The sequence below is a fragment of the Panulirus ornatus genome, chromosome 17 (genome assembly GCF_036320965.1).
Source record: "Panulirus ornatus isolate Po-2019 chromosome 17, ASM3632096v1, whole genome shotgun sequence".
NCBI classification, from domain to species: domain Eukaryota; kingdom Metazoa; phylum Arthropoda; class Malacostraca; order Decapoda; family Palinuridae; genus Panulirus; species Panulirus ornatus.
Window position 1 is genome coordinate 33,176,187 of NC_092240.1, and position 17,417 is coordinate 33,193,603.

The window sequence follows — 17,417 nt, forward strand, 5'->3', positions numbered from 1 at the left end:
GCATACCTATACATCTCAACGTATACATATATATACACACACAGACATATTCATATATACACATGTACATAATTCATACTGTCTGCCTTTATTCATTCCCATCGCCACCTCGCCACACATGGAATAACAACCCCCTCCCCCCTCATGTGTGCAAGGTAGTGCTAGGAAAGACAACAAAGGCCCCATTCGTTCACACTAAGTCTCTAGCTGTCATGTAATAATGCACCGAAACCATAGCTCCCTTTCAACATCCAGGCCCCACAGAACTTTCCATAGTTAATCCCAGACGCTTCACATGCCCTGGTGCAATCCATTGACAGCACGTCGACCCCGGTATACCACAATATCCAATTCACTCTATTCCTTGCACGCCTTTCACCCTCCTGCATGTTCAGGCCCTGATCACTCAAAATCTTTTTCACTCCATCTTTCCACCTCCAATTTGGTCTCCCACTTCTCGTTCCCTCCACCTCTGACACATATATCCTCTTTCTCAATCTTTCGTCACTCATTCTCTCCATGTGACCAAACCATTTCAAAACACCCTCTTCTGCTCTCTCAACCACACTCTTTTTGTCACCACACATCTCTCTTACCCTTACATTACTTACTTGATCAAACCACCTCACACCTCATATTGTTCTCAAACATCTCATTTCCAGCACATCCATCCTCCTGCGCATAACTCTATCCATAGCCCACGCCTCGCGACCATACAACATTGTTGGAATCACTATTCCTTCAAACATACCCATTTTTGCTTTCTGAGATAATGTTCTCGACTTCCACACATTCTTCAAGGCTCTCAGGATTTTCACCCCCTCCCCCACCCTATGATTCACTTCCGCTTCCATGGTTCCATCCGCTGCCAGATCCACTCCCAGACATCTAAAACACTTCACTTCCTCCAGTTTTTCTCCGTTCAAACTTACCTCCCAATTGACTTGACCCTCAACCCTACTGTACCTAATAACCTTGCTCTTATTTACATTTACTCTCAACTTTTTTCTTTCACACACTTTACCAAACTCAGTGACTGTGACTGAATATATATGTGTATATATATATATATATATATATATATATATATTATCCCTGGGGATAGGGGAGAAAGAATACTTCCCACGTATTCCCTGCGTGTCGTAGAAGGCGACTAAAAGGGGAAGGAGTGGGTTGCTGGAAATCCTCCCCTCTCGTTTTTTTTTAATTTTCCAAAAGAAGGAACAGAGAAGGGGGCCAGGTGAGGATTTTGCCTCTAAGGCCCAGTCCTCTGTTCTTAACGCTACCTAGCAAATGCGGGAAATGGCGAATAGTATGAAAAAAAAAAAAAAAAAAAAAATATATATATATATATATATATATATATATATATATATATATATATATATATATATATATATACATATATATATATATATATATATATATATATATATATATATATAGAAAGCGACTAGAGGGAGCGGGGGGCCAGAAATCCTCCCCTCCTTGTATTTTTTTAACTTTCTAAAATGGGAAACAGAAGAAGGAGTCACGCGGGGAGTGCTCATCCTCCTCGAAGGCTCAGATTGGGGTGCCTAAATGTGTGTGGATGTAACCAAGATGTGAAAAAAGGAGAGATAGGTAGTATGTTTGAGGAAAGGAACCTGGATGTTTTGGCTCTGAGTGAAATGAAGCTCAAGGGTAAAGGGGAAGAGTGGTTTGGGAATGTCTTGGGAGTAAAGTCAGGGGTTAGTGAGAGGACAAGAGCAAGGGAAGGAGTAGCAGTACTCCTGAAACAGGAGTTGTGGAAGTATGTCATAGAATGTAAGAAAGTAAATTCTTGATTAATATGGGTAAAACTGAAAGTTGATGGAGAGAGATGGGTGATTATTGGTGCATATGCACCTGGGCATGAGAAGAAAGATCATGAGAGGCAAGTGTTTTGGGAGCAGCTGAATGAGTGTGTTAGTGGTTTTGATGCACGAGACCGGGTTATAGTGTTGGGTGATTTGAATGCAAAGGTGAGTAATGTGGCAGTTGAGGGAATAATTGGTATACATGGGGTGTTCAGTGTTGTAAATGGAAATGGTGAAGAGCTTGTAGATTTATGTGCTGAAAAAGGACTGATGATTGGGAATACCTGGTTTAAAAAGCGAGATATACATAAGTATACGTATGTAAGTAGGAGAGATGGCCAGAGAGCGTTATTGGATTACGTGTTAATTGACAGGCGCGCGAAAGAGAGACTTTTGGATGTTAATGTGCTGAGAGGTGCAACTGGAGGGATGTCTGATCATTATCTTGTGGAGGCTAAGGTGAAGATTTGTATGGGTTTCCAGAAAAGAAGAGTGAATGTTGGGGTGAAGAGGGTGGTGAGAGTAAGTGAGCTTGGGAAGGAGACTTGTGTGAGGAAGTACCAGGAGAGACTGAGTACAGAATGGAAAAAGGTGAGAACAATGGAAGTAAAGGGAGTGGGGGAGGAATGGGATGTATTTAGGGAATCAGTGATGGATTGCGCAAAAGATGCTTGTGGCATGAGAAGAGTGGGAGGTGGGTTGATTAGAAAGGGTAGTGAGTGGTGGGATGAAGAAGTAAGAGTATTAGTGAAAGAGAAGAGAGAGGCATTTGGACGATTTTTGCAGGGAAAAAATGAAATTGAGTGGGAGACTTAGAAAGAGACAGGAGGTCAAGAGAAAGGTGCAAGAGGTGAAAAAGAGGGCAAATGAGAGTTGGGGTGAGAGAGTATCATTAAATTTTAGGGAGAATAAAAAGATGTTCTGGAAGGAGGTAAATAAAGTGCGTAAGACAAGGGAGCAAATGGGAACTTCAGTGAAGGGCGCAAATGGGGAGGTGATAACAAGTAGTGGTGATGTGAGAAGGAGATGGAGTGAGTATTTTGAAGGTTTGTTGAATGTGTTTGATGATAGAGTGGCAGATATAGGGTGTTTTGGTCGAGGTGGTGTGCAAAGTGCGATGGTTAGGGAAAATGATTTGGTAAACATAGAAGAGGTAGTAAAAGCTTTGTGGAAGATGAAAGCCAGCAAGGCAGCAGGTTTGGATGGTATTGCAGTGGAATTTATTAAAAAAGGGGGTGACTGTATTGTTGACTGGTTGGTAAGGTTATTTAATGTATGTATGACTCATGGTGAGGTGCCTGAGGATTGGCGGAATGCGTGCATAGTGCCATTGTACAAAGGCAAAGGGGATAAGAGTGAGTGCTCAAATTACAGAGGTATAAGTTTGTTGAGTACTCCTGGCAAATTGTGTGGGAGGGTATTGATTGAGAGGGTGAAGGCATGTACAGAGCATCAGATTGGGGAAGAGCAGTGTGGTTTCAGAAGTGGTAGAGGATGTGTGGATCAGGTGTTTGCTTTGAAGAATGTATGTGAGAAATACTTAGAAAAGCAAATGGATTTGTATGTAGCATTTATGGATCTGGAGAAGGCATATGATAGAGTTGATAGAGATGCTCTGTGGAAGGTGTTAAGAATATATGGTGTGGGAGGCAAGTTGTTAGAAGCAGTGAAAAGTTTTTATCGAGGATGTAAGGCATGTGTACGTGTAGGAAGAGAGGAAAGTGATTGGTTCTCAGTGAATGTAGGTTTGCGGCAGGGGTGTGTGATGTCTCCATGGTTGTTTAATTTGTTTATGGATGGGGTTGTTAGGGAGGTGAATGCAAGAGTTTTGGAAAGAGGGGCAAGGATGAAGTCTGTTGGGGATGAGAGAGCTTGGGAAGTGAGTCAGTTGTTGTTCGCTGATGATACAGCGCTAGTGGCTGATGCATGTGAGAAACTGCAGAAGCTGGTGACTGAGTTTAGTAAAGTGTGTGAAAGAAGAAAGTTAAGAGTAAATGTGAATAAGAGCAAGGTTATTAGGTACAGTAGGGTTGAGGGTCAAGTCAATTGGGAGGTGAGTTTGAATGGAGAAAAACTGGAGGAAGTGAAGTGTTTTAGATATCTGGGAGTGGATCTGGCAGCGGATGGAAACATGGAAGCGGAAGTGGATCATAGGGTGGGGGAGGGGGCGAAAATTCTGGGAGCCTTGAAGGATGTGTGGAAGTCGAGAACATTATCTCGGAAAGCAAAAATGGGTATGTTTGAAGGAATAGTGGTTCCAACAATGTTGTATGGTTGCGAGGCGTGGACTATGGATAGAGTTGTGCGCAGGAGGATGGATGTGCTGGAAATGAGATGTTTGAGGACAATGTGTGGTGTGAGGTGGTTTGATCGAGTAAGTAACGTAAGGGTAAGAGAGATGTGTGGAAATAAAAAGAGCGTGGTTGAGAGAGCAGAAGAGGGTGTTTTGAAATGGTTTGGGCACATGGAGAGAATGAGTGAGGAAAGATTGACCAAGAGGATATATGTGTCGTAGGTGGAGGGAATGAGGAGAAGAGGGAGACCAAATTGGAGGTGGAAAGATGGAGTGAAAAAGATTTTGTGTGATCGGGGCCTGAACATGCAGGAGGGTGAAAGGAGGGCAAGGAATAAAGTGAATTGGAGCGATGTAGGTATACCGGGGTTGACGTGCTGTCAGTGGATTGAATCAGGGCATGTGAAGCGTCTGGGGTAAACCATGGAAAGCTGTGTAGGTATGTATATTTGCGTGTGTGGACGTATGTATATACATGTGTATGGGCGTAGGTTGGGCCATTTCTTTCGTCTGTTTCCTTGCGCTACCTAGCAAACGCGGGAGACAGCGGCAAAAAAAAAAATATATATATATATATATATATATATATATATATATATATTTATATATATATATATATATATATATATATATATATATATATATATATATATATATATATTGCACAGGATCACAATTTTGCGTGTGATCAAGATATTCCTATGAGTCCACAGGAAAATTGAAACACGATAAGTTCCCAAGTACACTTTCGTGTAATAATCACATCATCAGGGGAGACACAAGAGAGAAATATAGCAGTCAGTTGATATACATTGAGGAGACGAAGCTAGGACGCGATTTGGTAAACATGTGCACTTGGGAACTTATTGTGTTTCATTTTCCCCGTGGACTCATAGGAATATATATATATATATATATATATATATATATATATATATATATATTTTTTTTTTTTTTTTTTTTTTTTTTTTTTTATACCTCGTCGCTGTCTCCCGCGTTTGCGAGGTAGCGCAAGGAAACAGACGAAAGAAATGGCCCAACCCCCCCCCATACACATGTACATACATACGTCCACACACGCAAATATACATACCTACACAGCTTTCCATGGTTTACCCCAGACGCTTCACATGCCTTGATTCCATCCACTGACAGCATATCAACCCCGGTATACTACATCGCTCCAATTCACTCTATTCCTTGCCCTCCTTTCACCCTCCTGCATGTTCAGGCACCGATCACACAAAATCTTTTTCACTCCATCTTTCCACCTCCAATTTGCTCTCCCTCTTCTCCTCGTTCCCTCCACCTCCGACACATATATCCTCTTGGTCAATCTTTCCTCACTCATTCTCTCCATGTGCCCAAACCATTTCAAAACACCCTCTTCTGCTCTTTCAACCACGCTCTTTTTATTTCCACACATCTCTCTTACCCTTACGTTACTTACTCGATCAAACCACCTCACACCACACATTGTCCTCAAACATCTCATTTCCAGCACATCCATCCTCCTGCGCACAACTCTATCCATAGCCCACGCCTCGCAACCATACAACATTGTTGGAACCACTATCTTCAAACATACCCATTTTTGCTTTCCGAGATAATGTTCTCGACTTCCACACATTCTTCAAGGCTCCCAGAATTTTCGCCCCCTCCCCCACCCTATGATCCACTTCCGCTTCCATGGTTCCATCCGCTGCCAGATCCACTCCCAGATATCTAAAACACTTCACTTCCTCCAGTTTTTCTCCATTCAAACTCACCTCCCAATTGACTTGACCCTCAACCCTACTTTACCTAATAACCTTGCTCTTCTTCACATTTACTCTTAACTTTCTTCTTTCACACACTTTACCAAACTCAGTCACCAGCTTCTGCAGTTTCTCACATGAATCAGCCACCAGCGCTGTATCATCAGCGAACAACAACTGACTCACTTCCCAAGCTCTCTCATCCCCAACAGACTTCATACTTGCCCCTCTTTCCAAAACTCTTGCATTCACCTCCCTAACAACCCCATCCATAAACAAATTAAACAACCATGGAGACATCACACACCCCTGCCGCAAACCTACATTCACTGAGAACCAATCACTTTCCTCTCTTCCTACACGTACACATGCCTTACATCCTCGATAAAAACTTTTCACTGCTTCTAACAACTTGCCTCCCACACCATATATTCTTAATACCTTCCTCAGAGCATCTCTATCAACTCTATCATATGCCTTCTCCAGATCCATAAATGCTACACACAAATCAATTTGCTTTTCTAAGTATTTCTCACATACATTCTTCAAAGCAAACACCTGATCCACACATCCTCTACCACTTCTGAAACCACACTGCTCTTCCCCAATCTGATGCTCTGTACATGCCTTCACCCTCTCAATCAATACCCTCCCATATAATTTACCAGGAATACTCAACAAACTTATACCTCTCTAATTTGAGCACTCACTCTTATCCCCTTTGCCTTTGTACAATGGCACTATGCACGCATTCCGCCAATCCTCAAGCACCTCACCATGAGTCATACATACATTAAATAACCTTACCAACCAGTCAACAATACAGTCACCCCCTTTTTTGATAAATTCCACTGCAATACCTTCCAAACCTGCTGCCTTGCTGGCTTTCATCTTCCACAAAGCTTTTACTACCTCTTCTCTGCTTACCAAATCATTTTCCCTAACCCTCTCACTTTGCACACCACCTCGACCAAAACACCCTATATCTGCCACTCTATCGTCAAACACATTCAACAAACCTTCAAAATACTCACTCCATCTCCTTCTCACATCACCACTACTTGTTATCACCTCCCCATTTGCACCCTCCAGTGAAGTTCCCATTTGCTCCCTTGTCTTACGCACTTTATTTACCTCCTTCCAGAACATCTATGTATATATATATATATATATATATATATATATATATATATATATATATATATATATATAAATATATATATATTTTTTGCTTTGTCGCTGTCTCCCACGTTTGCGAGGTAGCGCAAGGAAACAGACGAAAGAAATGGCCCAACCCACCCCCATATACATACGTTCACACACGCAAATATACATACCTACACAGCTTTCCATGGTTTACCCGATACGCTTCACATGCCCTGATTCAATCCATTGACAGCACGTCAACCCCGGTATACCACATCGATCCAATTCACTCTATTCCTTGCCCTCCTTTCACCCTCCTGCATGTTCAGGCCCCGATCACACAAAATCTTTTTCACTCCATCTTTCCACCTCCAATTTGGTCTCCCACTTCTCCTCGTTCCCTCCACCTCCGACACATATATCCTCTTGGTCAATCTTTCCTCACTCATTCTCTCCATGTGCCCAAACCATTTCAAAACACCCTCTTCTGCTCTCTCAACCACGCTCTTTTTATTTCCACACATCTCTCTTACCCTTACGTTACTTACTCGATCAAACCACCTCACACCACACATTGTCCTCAAACATCTCATTTCCAGCACATCCATCCTCCTGCGCAAAACTCTATCCATAGCCCACGCCTCGCAACCATACAACATTGTTGGAACCACTATTCCTTCAAACATACCGATTTTTGCTTTCCGAGATAATGTTCTCGACTTCCACACATTCTTCAAGGCTCCCAGAATTTTCGCCCCCTCCCCCACCTTATGATCCACTTCCGCTTCCATGGTTCCATCCGCTGCCAGATCCACTCCCAGATATCTAAAACACTTTACTTCCTCCAGTTTTTCTCCAAACTTACTTCCCAATTGACTTGACCCTCAACCCTGCTGTACCTAATAACCTTGCTCTTATTCACATTTACTCTTAACTTTCTTCTTTCACACACTTTACCAAACTCAGTCACCAGCTTCTGCAGTTTCTCACATGAATCAGCCACCAGTGCTGTATCATCAGCGAACAACAACTGACTCACTTCCCAAGCTCTCTCATCCACAACAGACTTCATACTTGCCCCTCTTTCCAAAACTATATATATATATATATATATATATATATATATATATATATATATATATATATATATATATATTCCCATTTGCTCCCTTGTCTTATGCACTTCATTTACCTCCTTCCAGAACATCTTTTTATTCTCCCTAAAATTTAATGATACTCTCCCACCCCAAATCTCATTTGCCCTCTTTTTCACCTCTTGCACCTTTCTCTTGACCTCCTGTCTCTTTCTTTTATACATCTCCCACTCAATTGCATTTTTTCCCTGCAAAAATCATCCAAATGCCTCTCTCTTCTCTTTCACTAATAATCTTACTTCTTCATCCCACCACTCACTACCCTTTCTAATCAACCCACCTCCCACTCTTCTCATGCCACAAGCATCTTTCGCGCAATCCATCACTGATTCCCTAAATACATCCCATTCCTCCCCCACTCCCCTTACTTCCATTGTTCTCACCTTTTTCCATTCTGTACTCAGTCTCTCCTGGTACTTCCTCACACAAGTCTCCTTCCCAAGCTCACTTACTCTCACCACCCTCTTCACCCCAACATTCACTCTTCTTTTCTGAAAACCCATACAAATCTTCACCTTAGCCTCCACAAGATAATGATCAGACATCCCTCCAGGTGCACCTCTCAGCACATTAACATCCAAAAGTCTCTCTTTCGCGCGCCTGTCAATTAACACGTAATCCAATAACGCTCTCTGGCCATCTCTCCTACTTACATACATATACTTATGTATATCTCGCTTTTTAAACCAGGTATTCCCAATCACCAGTCCTTTTTCAGCACATAAATCTACAAGCTCTTCACCATTTCCATTTACAACACTGAACACCCCATGTATACATACAAATTATTCCCTCAACTGCCACATTACTCACCTTTGCATTCAAATCACCCAAATCTTTCGTCTGTTTCCTTGTGCTACCTCGCAAATGCGGGAGGCAGCGACAAAGCAAAAAAAAAAAATATATATATATATATATATATATATATATATATATATATATATATATATATATATATATATATATGTATATATATATATATATGTATATATATATATATATATATATATATATATATATATATATATATATATATATATATATATTTTTTTTTTTTTTTTTTTTTGCCACTGTCTCCCGCGTTTGCGAGGTAGGGCAAGGAAACAGACGAAAGAAATGGCCCAACCCACCCCCATACACATGTATATACATACATCCACATATGCAAATATACATGCCTACACAGCTTTCCATGGTTTACCCCAGACGCTTCATATGCCCTGATTCAATCCACTGACAGCACGTCAACCCTGGTATACCACATCGATCCAATTCACTCTATTCCTTGCCCTCCTTTCACCCTCCTGCATGTTCAGGCCCCGATCACACAAAATCTTTTTCACTCCATTTTTCCACCTCCAATTTGGTCTCCCACTTCTCCTCGTTCCCTCCACCTCCGACACATATATCCTCTTGGTCAATCTTTCCTCACTCATTCTCTCCATGTGCCCAAACCATTTCAAAACACCCTCTTCTGCTCTCTCAACCATGCTCTTTTTATTTCCACACATCTCTCTTACCCTTACGTTACTTACTTGATCAAACCACCTCACACCACACATTGTCCTCAGACATCTCATTTGCAGCACATCCACCCTCCTGCGCACAACTCTTTCCATAGCCCACGCCTCGCAACCATACAACGTTGTTGGAACCACTATTCCTTCAAACATACCCATTTTTGCTTTCCGAGATAATGTTCTCGACTTCCACACATTTTTCAAGGCTCCCAGGATTTTCGCCCCCTCCCCCACCGTATGATCCACTTCCGCTTCCATGGTTCCATCCGCTGCCAGATCCACTCCCAGATATCTAAAACACTTTACTTCCTTCAGTTTTTTCCAATCAAACTTACCTCCCAATTGACTTGACCCTCAACCCTACTGTACCTAATAACCTTGCTCTTATTCACATTTACTCTTAACTTTTTTCTTTCACACACTTTACCAAACTCAGTCACCAGCTTCTGCAGTTTCTCACATGAATCAGCCACCAGCGCTGTATCATCAGCGAACAACAACTGACTCACTTCCCAAGCTCTCTCATCCCCAACAGACTTCATCCTTGCCCCTCTTTCCAAATCTCTTGCATTCACCTCCCTAACAACCCCGTCCATAAACAAATTAAACAACCATGGAGACATCACACACCCCTGCCGCAAACCTACATTCACTGAGCCTTCGAGGAGGATGAGCACTCCCTGCGTGACTCCTCCTTCTGTTTCCCCTTTTAGAAAGTTAAAATACAAGGAGGAGAGGGTTTCCTCTCTCTCTCTCTCTCTCTCTCTCTCTCTCTCTCTCTCTCTCTCTCTCTCTCCCCCCCCCCCCCCCCGCTCCTATCCCCTTTAGTCGCCTTCTATGACATCAGAAATGCATGGGAAGTATTCTTTCTCATATATATATATATATGGGAGATGTATAAAAGAAAGAGACAGGAGGTCAAGAGAAAGGTGCAAGAGGTGAAAAAGAGGGCAGATGAGAGTTGGGGTGAGAGAGTATCATTAAACTTTAGGGAGAATAAAAAGATGTTTTGGAAGGAGGTAAATAAAGTGCAGAAGACAAGGGAACAAATGGGAACTTAAGTGAAGAGCGCTAATGGGGATGTGATAACAAGTAGTGGTGATGTGAGAAGGAGATGGAGTGAGTATTTTGAAGGCTTGTTGAATGTGTTTGATGATAGAGTGGCAGATATAGTGTGTTTTGGTCGAGGTGGTGTGCAAAGTGAGAGGGTTAGGGAAAATGATTTGGTAAACAGAGAAGAGGTAGTAAAAGCTTTGCGGAAGATGAAAGCCGGCAAGGCAGCAGGTTTGGATGGTATTGCAGTGGAATGTATTAAAAAAGGGGGTGACTGTATTATTGACTGGTTGGTAAGGTTATTTAATGTATGTATGACTCATGGTGAGGTGCCTGAGGATTGGCGGAATGCGTGCATAGTGCCATTGTACAAAGGCAAAAGGGGATAAGAGTGAGTGCTCAAATTACAGAGGTATAAGTTTGTTGAGTATTCCTGGTAAATTATATGGGAGGGTATTGATTGAGAGGGTGAAGGCATGTACAGAGCATCAGATTGGGGAAGAGCAGTGTGGTTTCAGAAGTGGTAGAGGATGTGTGGATCAGGTGTTTGCTTTGAAGAATGTACGTGAGAAATACTTAGAAAAGCAAATGGATTTGTATGTAGCATTTATGGATCTGGAGAAGGCATATGATAGAGTTGATAGAGATGCTCTGTGGAAGGTATTAAGAATATATGGTGTGGGAGGCAAGTTGTTAGAAGCAGTGAAAAGTTTTTATCGAGGATGTAAGGCATGTGTACATGTAGGAAGAGAGGAAAGTGATTGGTTCTCAGTGAATGTTGGTTTGCAGTAGGGGTGTGTGATGTCTCCATGGTTGTTTAATTTGTTAGGGAGGTGAATGCAAGAGTTTTGGAAAGAGGGGCAAGTATGCAGTCTGTTGTGGATGAAAGTGCTTGGGAAGTGAGTCAGTTGTTGTTCGCTGATGATACAGCGCTGGTGGCTGATTCGTGTGAGAAACTGCAGAAGCTGGTGACTGAGTTTGGTAAAGTGTGTGAAAGAAGAAAGCTAAGAGTAAATGTGAATAAGAGCAAGGTAATTAGGCACAGTAGGGTTGAGGGAAACATCAATTGGGAGGTAAGTTTGAATGGAGAAAAACTGGAGGAAGTGAAGTGTTTTAGATATCTGGGATTGGATTTAGCAGCCGATGGAACCATGGAAGCGGAAGTGAATCATAGGGTGGGGGAGGGGGCGAAAGTTCTGGGAGTGTTGAAGAATGTGTGGAAGTCGAGAACATTATCTTGGAAAGCAAAAATGGGTATGTTTGAAGGAATAGTGGTTCCAACAATATTATATGGTTGCGAGGCATGGTCTATAGATAGAGTTGTGCTGAGGAGGGTGGATGTGCTGGAAATGAGATATTTGAGGACAATATGTGGTGTGAGGTGGTTTGATTGAGTAAGTAATAATAGGGTAAGAGAGATGTGTGGTAATAAAAAGAGTGTGGTTGAGAGAGCAGAATAGGGTGTTTTGAAATGGTTTAGTCACATGGAGAGAATGAGTGAGGAAAGATTGACCAGGAGGATATATGTGTCAGAGGTGGAGGTAACGAGGAGAAGTGGGAGGCCAAATTGGAGGTGGAAAGATGGTGTGAAAAAGATATTGAGTGATCGGGGCCTGAACAAGCAGGAGGGTGAAAGGCGTGCAAGGAATAGAGTGAATTGGAACGATGTGGTGTACCAGGGTTGACGTGCTGTCAATGGATTGAACCAGGGCATGTGAAGCATCTTGGGTAAACCATGGATAGTTCTGTGGGGCCTGGATGTGGAAAGGGAGCTGTGGTTTTGGTGCATTATTACATGACAGCTGGAGACTGAGTGTGAACAAATGTGGCCTTTGTTGTCTTTTCCTAGCGCTACCTCGCGCACATGCGGGGGGAGGGGGTTGTTATTTCATGTGTGGCGGGGTGGCGATGGGAATGAATAAAGGCAGACTGTATGAATTATGTACATGTGTAGATATGTATAAATTTGTGTGTGTATATATATATGTATATGTTGAGATGTATAGGCATATATATTTGCGTGTGTGGACGTGTAAATACATACATGTGTATGTGGGAGGGTTGGGCCCTTCTTTCGTCTGTTTCCTTGTGCTACCTCGCTAACGCAGGAGACAGCGACAAAGTAAAATAAATAAATGAAATAATAAAAATGCATATACATATGAGCATATACATATACTTATCAACATATACATACACAGACATGTACTTATATACACATGTACATATTCATACTTGCTTGCCTTCATCTATCCCTGATGCTACCCTGCCTCACAGGAAACAGCATCACTACCCCATGCTTCAGCAAGGTAGCGCCAGGAAAACAGACAAAATAGGCCACATTCGTTTACACTCAAAAGTCTCTAGTTGTCATGTGTAATGCACCTCTTTTCTTATCCTGCTGTATTAATTCCATGCTCTCTTATACCTTGCCAGTGCTAGCTGGCTACTTTACCATCTGTATCTTTGCCACTGCAAGTCTCAACTCCCTTTCTGTATAACACTTTCAATTACACCATTCCCTTTTTTTTAATATTCCCTCAGTATTTAAGGCTTGAGGTACCCATGCCTCCACTCCTGTCTGGTATGCTAGATGCATATGATGAGAATGTGATTGTATGTTGCTTTCTACCATCACCTTAATATGACTAAAAATAATAAAGATTTTTTTTACATATTACAGTTAACAAAGAATCACATGGATGAGTTAAGTCATCAAGGTGTCTTGGTCATCCGCAACCCATTTAAAGCTCTTATCTCACATCGTCACTTGGATGTGGGTGGTCACACAGGTTATGCTCCAAAGGCACATTTCTTGGGTGAAGGTATGTAAATAATTTATGACTTTGGTGTATCAATCTTCTTTGAGTTCTGTTGGGAAAGATTGATAAGTGTCACAAGATTTACGGATTTATGAAGCTATTTTTCCTTGCCAAAGGTATGGTGTTTGAAGAAAAGAATTCTTTTGATGAATACTCTGCTAAAGAAGAATTTACTTATTGAAACAGTATACTGGAAAGCTTTATGAAAGAAAAATATGTCATAACATTAGAGTTAATGATGATTATAAATACTCAAAATTATTTAACTCTTGGCAGGTTGGGCAGAGTTTGTGACACTGAAGACTAGACTTTGGAGGGACTTCTATATTGACTGGTTAATGCTAAGTGAACCAAGAAATATACACATCACTTATTATGAAGATATGAAAACAGATCCTGTAGATGAGATGAAGAAGATCCTGCATTATTTACATCTACCTGTTGATGATAACAGACTACATTGTGTGGGTTTAAACACAGATGGCTTGTTTAAAAGAAAGCCTTCTAAAAATGTGCCATTAGATTTTAATCCATTCACAAGAGAACTAAAAGACATTGTTTACAAAGCAATAGATGAAGTGAATTTAGTACTTAAGCAAACAGGAAAGGAAGGACTTCCACTTGACCAGTATGAACTGTATGACCCACATGAAGCAGATGTTGCAAAATATATACGTGAGCACATACAGACTAAGGAAAATCAAGATCTTTCAAAAGTAGACATAAGTCAGAATCCATAGAATATGAAACAATCATTTTGAAAAATCTGAATTAAAGTAGCATATTACAAAATTAATTAGGTGCCACTTCAGGAAAACAAATGACATAATTCATTTGTGTTTTGGGTAGAGTAATGCTGCGAGGAAATACAAATGCTTTATGTGTGAATAAAGTTACAGAGCTGATAAAAGTAGGTCTTACATACTGAAATATATTACACAGTAAACGTTAATGAGCCTTTTTTCGACAAGGGAGATTATTAATCATTTTGAACCTTCTGAAATAAATGCAATAAATCTAATCCAGATACAATTCTGTACTCGGCCACATTTTTTAAAGGCTCTCAAAATATATTTGTGTTACTTGCAAATCTGAATACTAGGAATTTTCAAGCCATGAATGGGTTGCATTCCTATACCCTCTCCATGAGCTCAGTTGCTTGTAAGTCAGAAAAAAATTTTAAATTTGGTAATTTACATAGAGTTAAAATAAATATCTATACCAAACTGTAATACCATGTTGAATAGTGCATTTTAAGTAAACTTGATATTGAGTAACATTTATTGAAAAAATTTCACTTAATCAGATCTGCATGTCATGAATAATCAGTTGCATGTTGGACTAGGAATTAGATAGTGTTTTTGTAAGTATGGCTATTTGTTGGTTGAATGTTCATTAGCTGGGTACTCATAGTTGGCACCTACTATAAATGGCTGCGATTTCAGTATTATTCAAGTAATCAAGAATATGGTAAATCATATTACATGATAAGATATATTGGATTTTCAAATTTAGTGTGTTCCCAGTCAGTAGTACTAAAAGGTGCTGTCTTCCAAACACAGATAAGTATATTCTGTAAAATATTCAGTGCTTACCATTGCCATCAGTGCTTTATTAAGCAGAGGTATTTAAAAAAAAGGTTCGAGTACCTACCGCAATTAGTTTTAGTACGTACGATTTTTAAGTTGTTGACTCCTAAAAATTCAACAAAAGGTGAGTCATCCATTCACTTTTATTTTCATATGTAACTCTGTTTATGAAGTTGGAGAAAAAAAGCATAGATAAAGTGATTGAGTAAGATATGCAAATAGCCTTAAGCTGGAGTATTGATACTTCCTATGTTAAGTGAGTCATATGCTATTAAGTGCCTCATAATTGTGCTAGCTATGTATATGGAACCATGGAAGTGGAAGTGAGTCATAGGGTGGGGCAGGGGGCAAAGGTTCTGGGAGCAATGAAAAATGTATGGAAAGAGAAAATGTTATCTTGGAGAGCGAAAATGGGTATGTTTAAAAGAATAGTAGTTCCAACAGTATTACATGGTCGTGAGGCATGGGCTGTAGATAGGGTTGTACAGAGAAGGATGGTTGTGTTGGAAATGAAATTTTTGAGGACAATATGTGGTGAGGTGATTTGATCGAGTAAGTAATGAAAGAGTAAGAGATGGTTTGTAGTAGAAAGAGTGTAGTTGAGAGAGCAGAAGAGGGTGTGTTGAAATGGTTTGGGACATGTGGAGAGAATGAGTTAGGAAAGGTAAGGAGAAGCTGGAGACCAAGTTGGAGGTAGAAGGATGGATTGGAAAAGATTTTGAGTGATCGGGGCCTGAACATGCTGGAGGGTGAGGCATGCAAGGAATAGAGTGAATTGGAATGCTGTGGTTTACCAGGGTTGACGTGCTATCATTGGACTGAACCAGGGTATGTGAAAAATCTGGAGTAAACCATGGAGAAACTTTAGATGTTGGTGACTGAGTTTAAAAAAGTATGTGAAATGAGGAACTTGAGAGTAAATGTGAATAAGAGCAAGGTTAGGTTCAGCAGGGTTGAGGGACAAGTTAATTGGGATGTAAGTTTGATTGGAGAAAGGTTGGAGGAAGTGGAGTGTTTTAGATATCTTCGAGTGGACTTGGCCGTGAATGGAACCTTGGAAGCAGAAGTCAGCCACAGGGTGGGGGAGGGGGGCAAAGGTTCTGGGAGCGATGAAGAATGTTTGGAAGGTGGGAATGTTATCACAGAGAAAAAAAAAGGGTATGTTTGAAGGAATTATAGTTCCATCAATATTATATGGTTGTGAGGCATGGGCTATAGATACGGTTGTATGAGGAGGGTGGATGTGTTGGAAATTAAATGTTTGAGGGCAATATGTGGTGTGAGGTAGTTTGATCGAGTAAGTAATGAAAGGGTATGAGAGATGTTTGGTAATAAAAAGAGTGTGGTTGAAAGAGCAGAAGTGGGTGTGTTGAAATGGTTTGGACATATTGAGAAAATGAGTGAGGACCAGTTGACAAAGAGGATATATGTGTCAAAGATGGAAGGAACAAGGAAAAGCAGGAGACCGAATTGGAAGTGGAAAGATGGAGTGAAAAGATTTTGAGTTATTGGGGCCTGAACACACAGGAGGGTGAAAGGTGTGCAAGAAATAGAGTGAATTGGAACGATGTGGTATACCGGGGTTGACGTGCTCACAGTGGACTGGACCAGGGCATGTGAACCATCTGGGGTAAACCATGGAAAGGTCTGTAGGGCATGGATGTTGATAGCGGGCTGTGGTTTCAGTGCATTACACATGACGGGTGGATAATGGATGTGAGCTGATGTTTCCTTCCTTCATCTGTTCCAAGTGCTACGTGACTAATGTGGAAAATGGCGATCTAGTATGAAAATATGTGTACAGACAAGGGGGCCAAGTGAGGATTTTTTCCTCTATGGATTAGTCATCTGTTCTTGACATTAACTTGCCTAATACAGTAAATGGTGAATTTGTATTTAAGAAAAGAAAAAATAAAAATAAATATAATATATATTATATATTATATATATATATATATATCTATATATATATATAGGGGAAAAAATTGGGGGGGAAAAAAAGGGAAGGGGGGGGCTTCCCCCCCCTTTTTTTTTTTTAAAAAAACCCGGGGGCCCGGGTTTTTTTCCCCGGGGTACAAAAGGGGCCCCCCCTTTTAAAAAGGGGGAGGGAGGGCCCCGTTTGGGAAAAAAAAAACGGGGGAACCACCCCCCCTTTTCCCCTTTTTTTTTTCCCCCCATAAATTTTTTTTTTTTAAAATTTTTTTTTTTTTTCCCCAAAAGGGGAAAAGGGGAAGGGGGGGGAAAA

At 40.9% G+C, this 17,417-nt stretch overlaps 1 protein-coding gene across 2 annotated transcripts in view; it reads left to right on the forward strand.

The window, feature by feature from the left end:
* Positions 1-17,072, forward strand: part of LOC139754664 (uncharacterized) — a 337,643-nt gene extending 320,571 nt beyond the window's left edge. For both annotated transcript variants that reach the window (XM_071672209.1, XM_071672210.1), the window contains 2 exons: positions 13,445-13,586; positions 13,860-17,072. In XM_071672209.1, coding sequence (XP_071528310.1) covers positions 13,445-13,586; positions 13,860-14,323 — 606 coding nt within the window. In that variant the 3' untranslated portion in view covers positions 14,324-17,072. The remainder of the gene's footprint in view (positions 1-13,444; positions 13,587-13,859) is intronic.
* Positions 17,073-17,417: the final 345 nt, after the last annotated feature.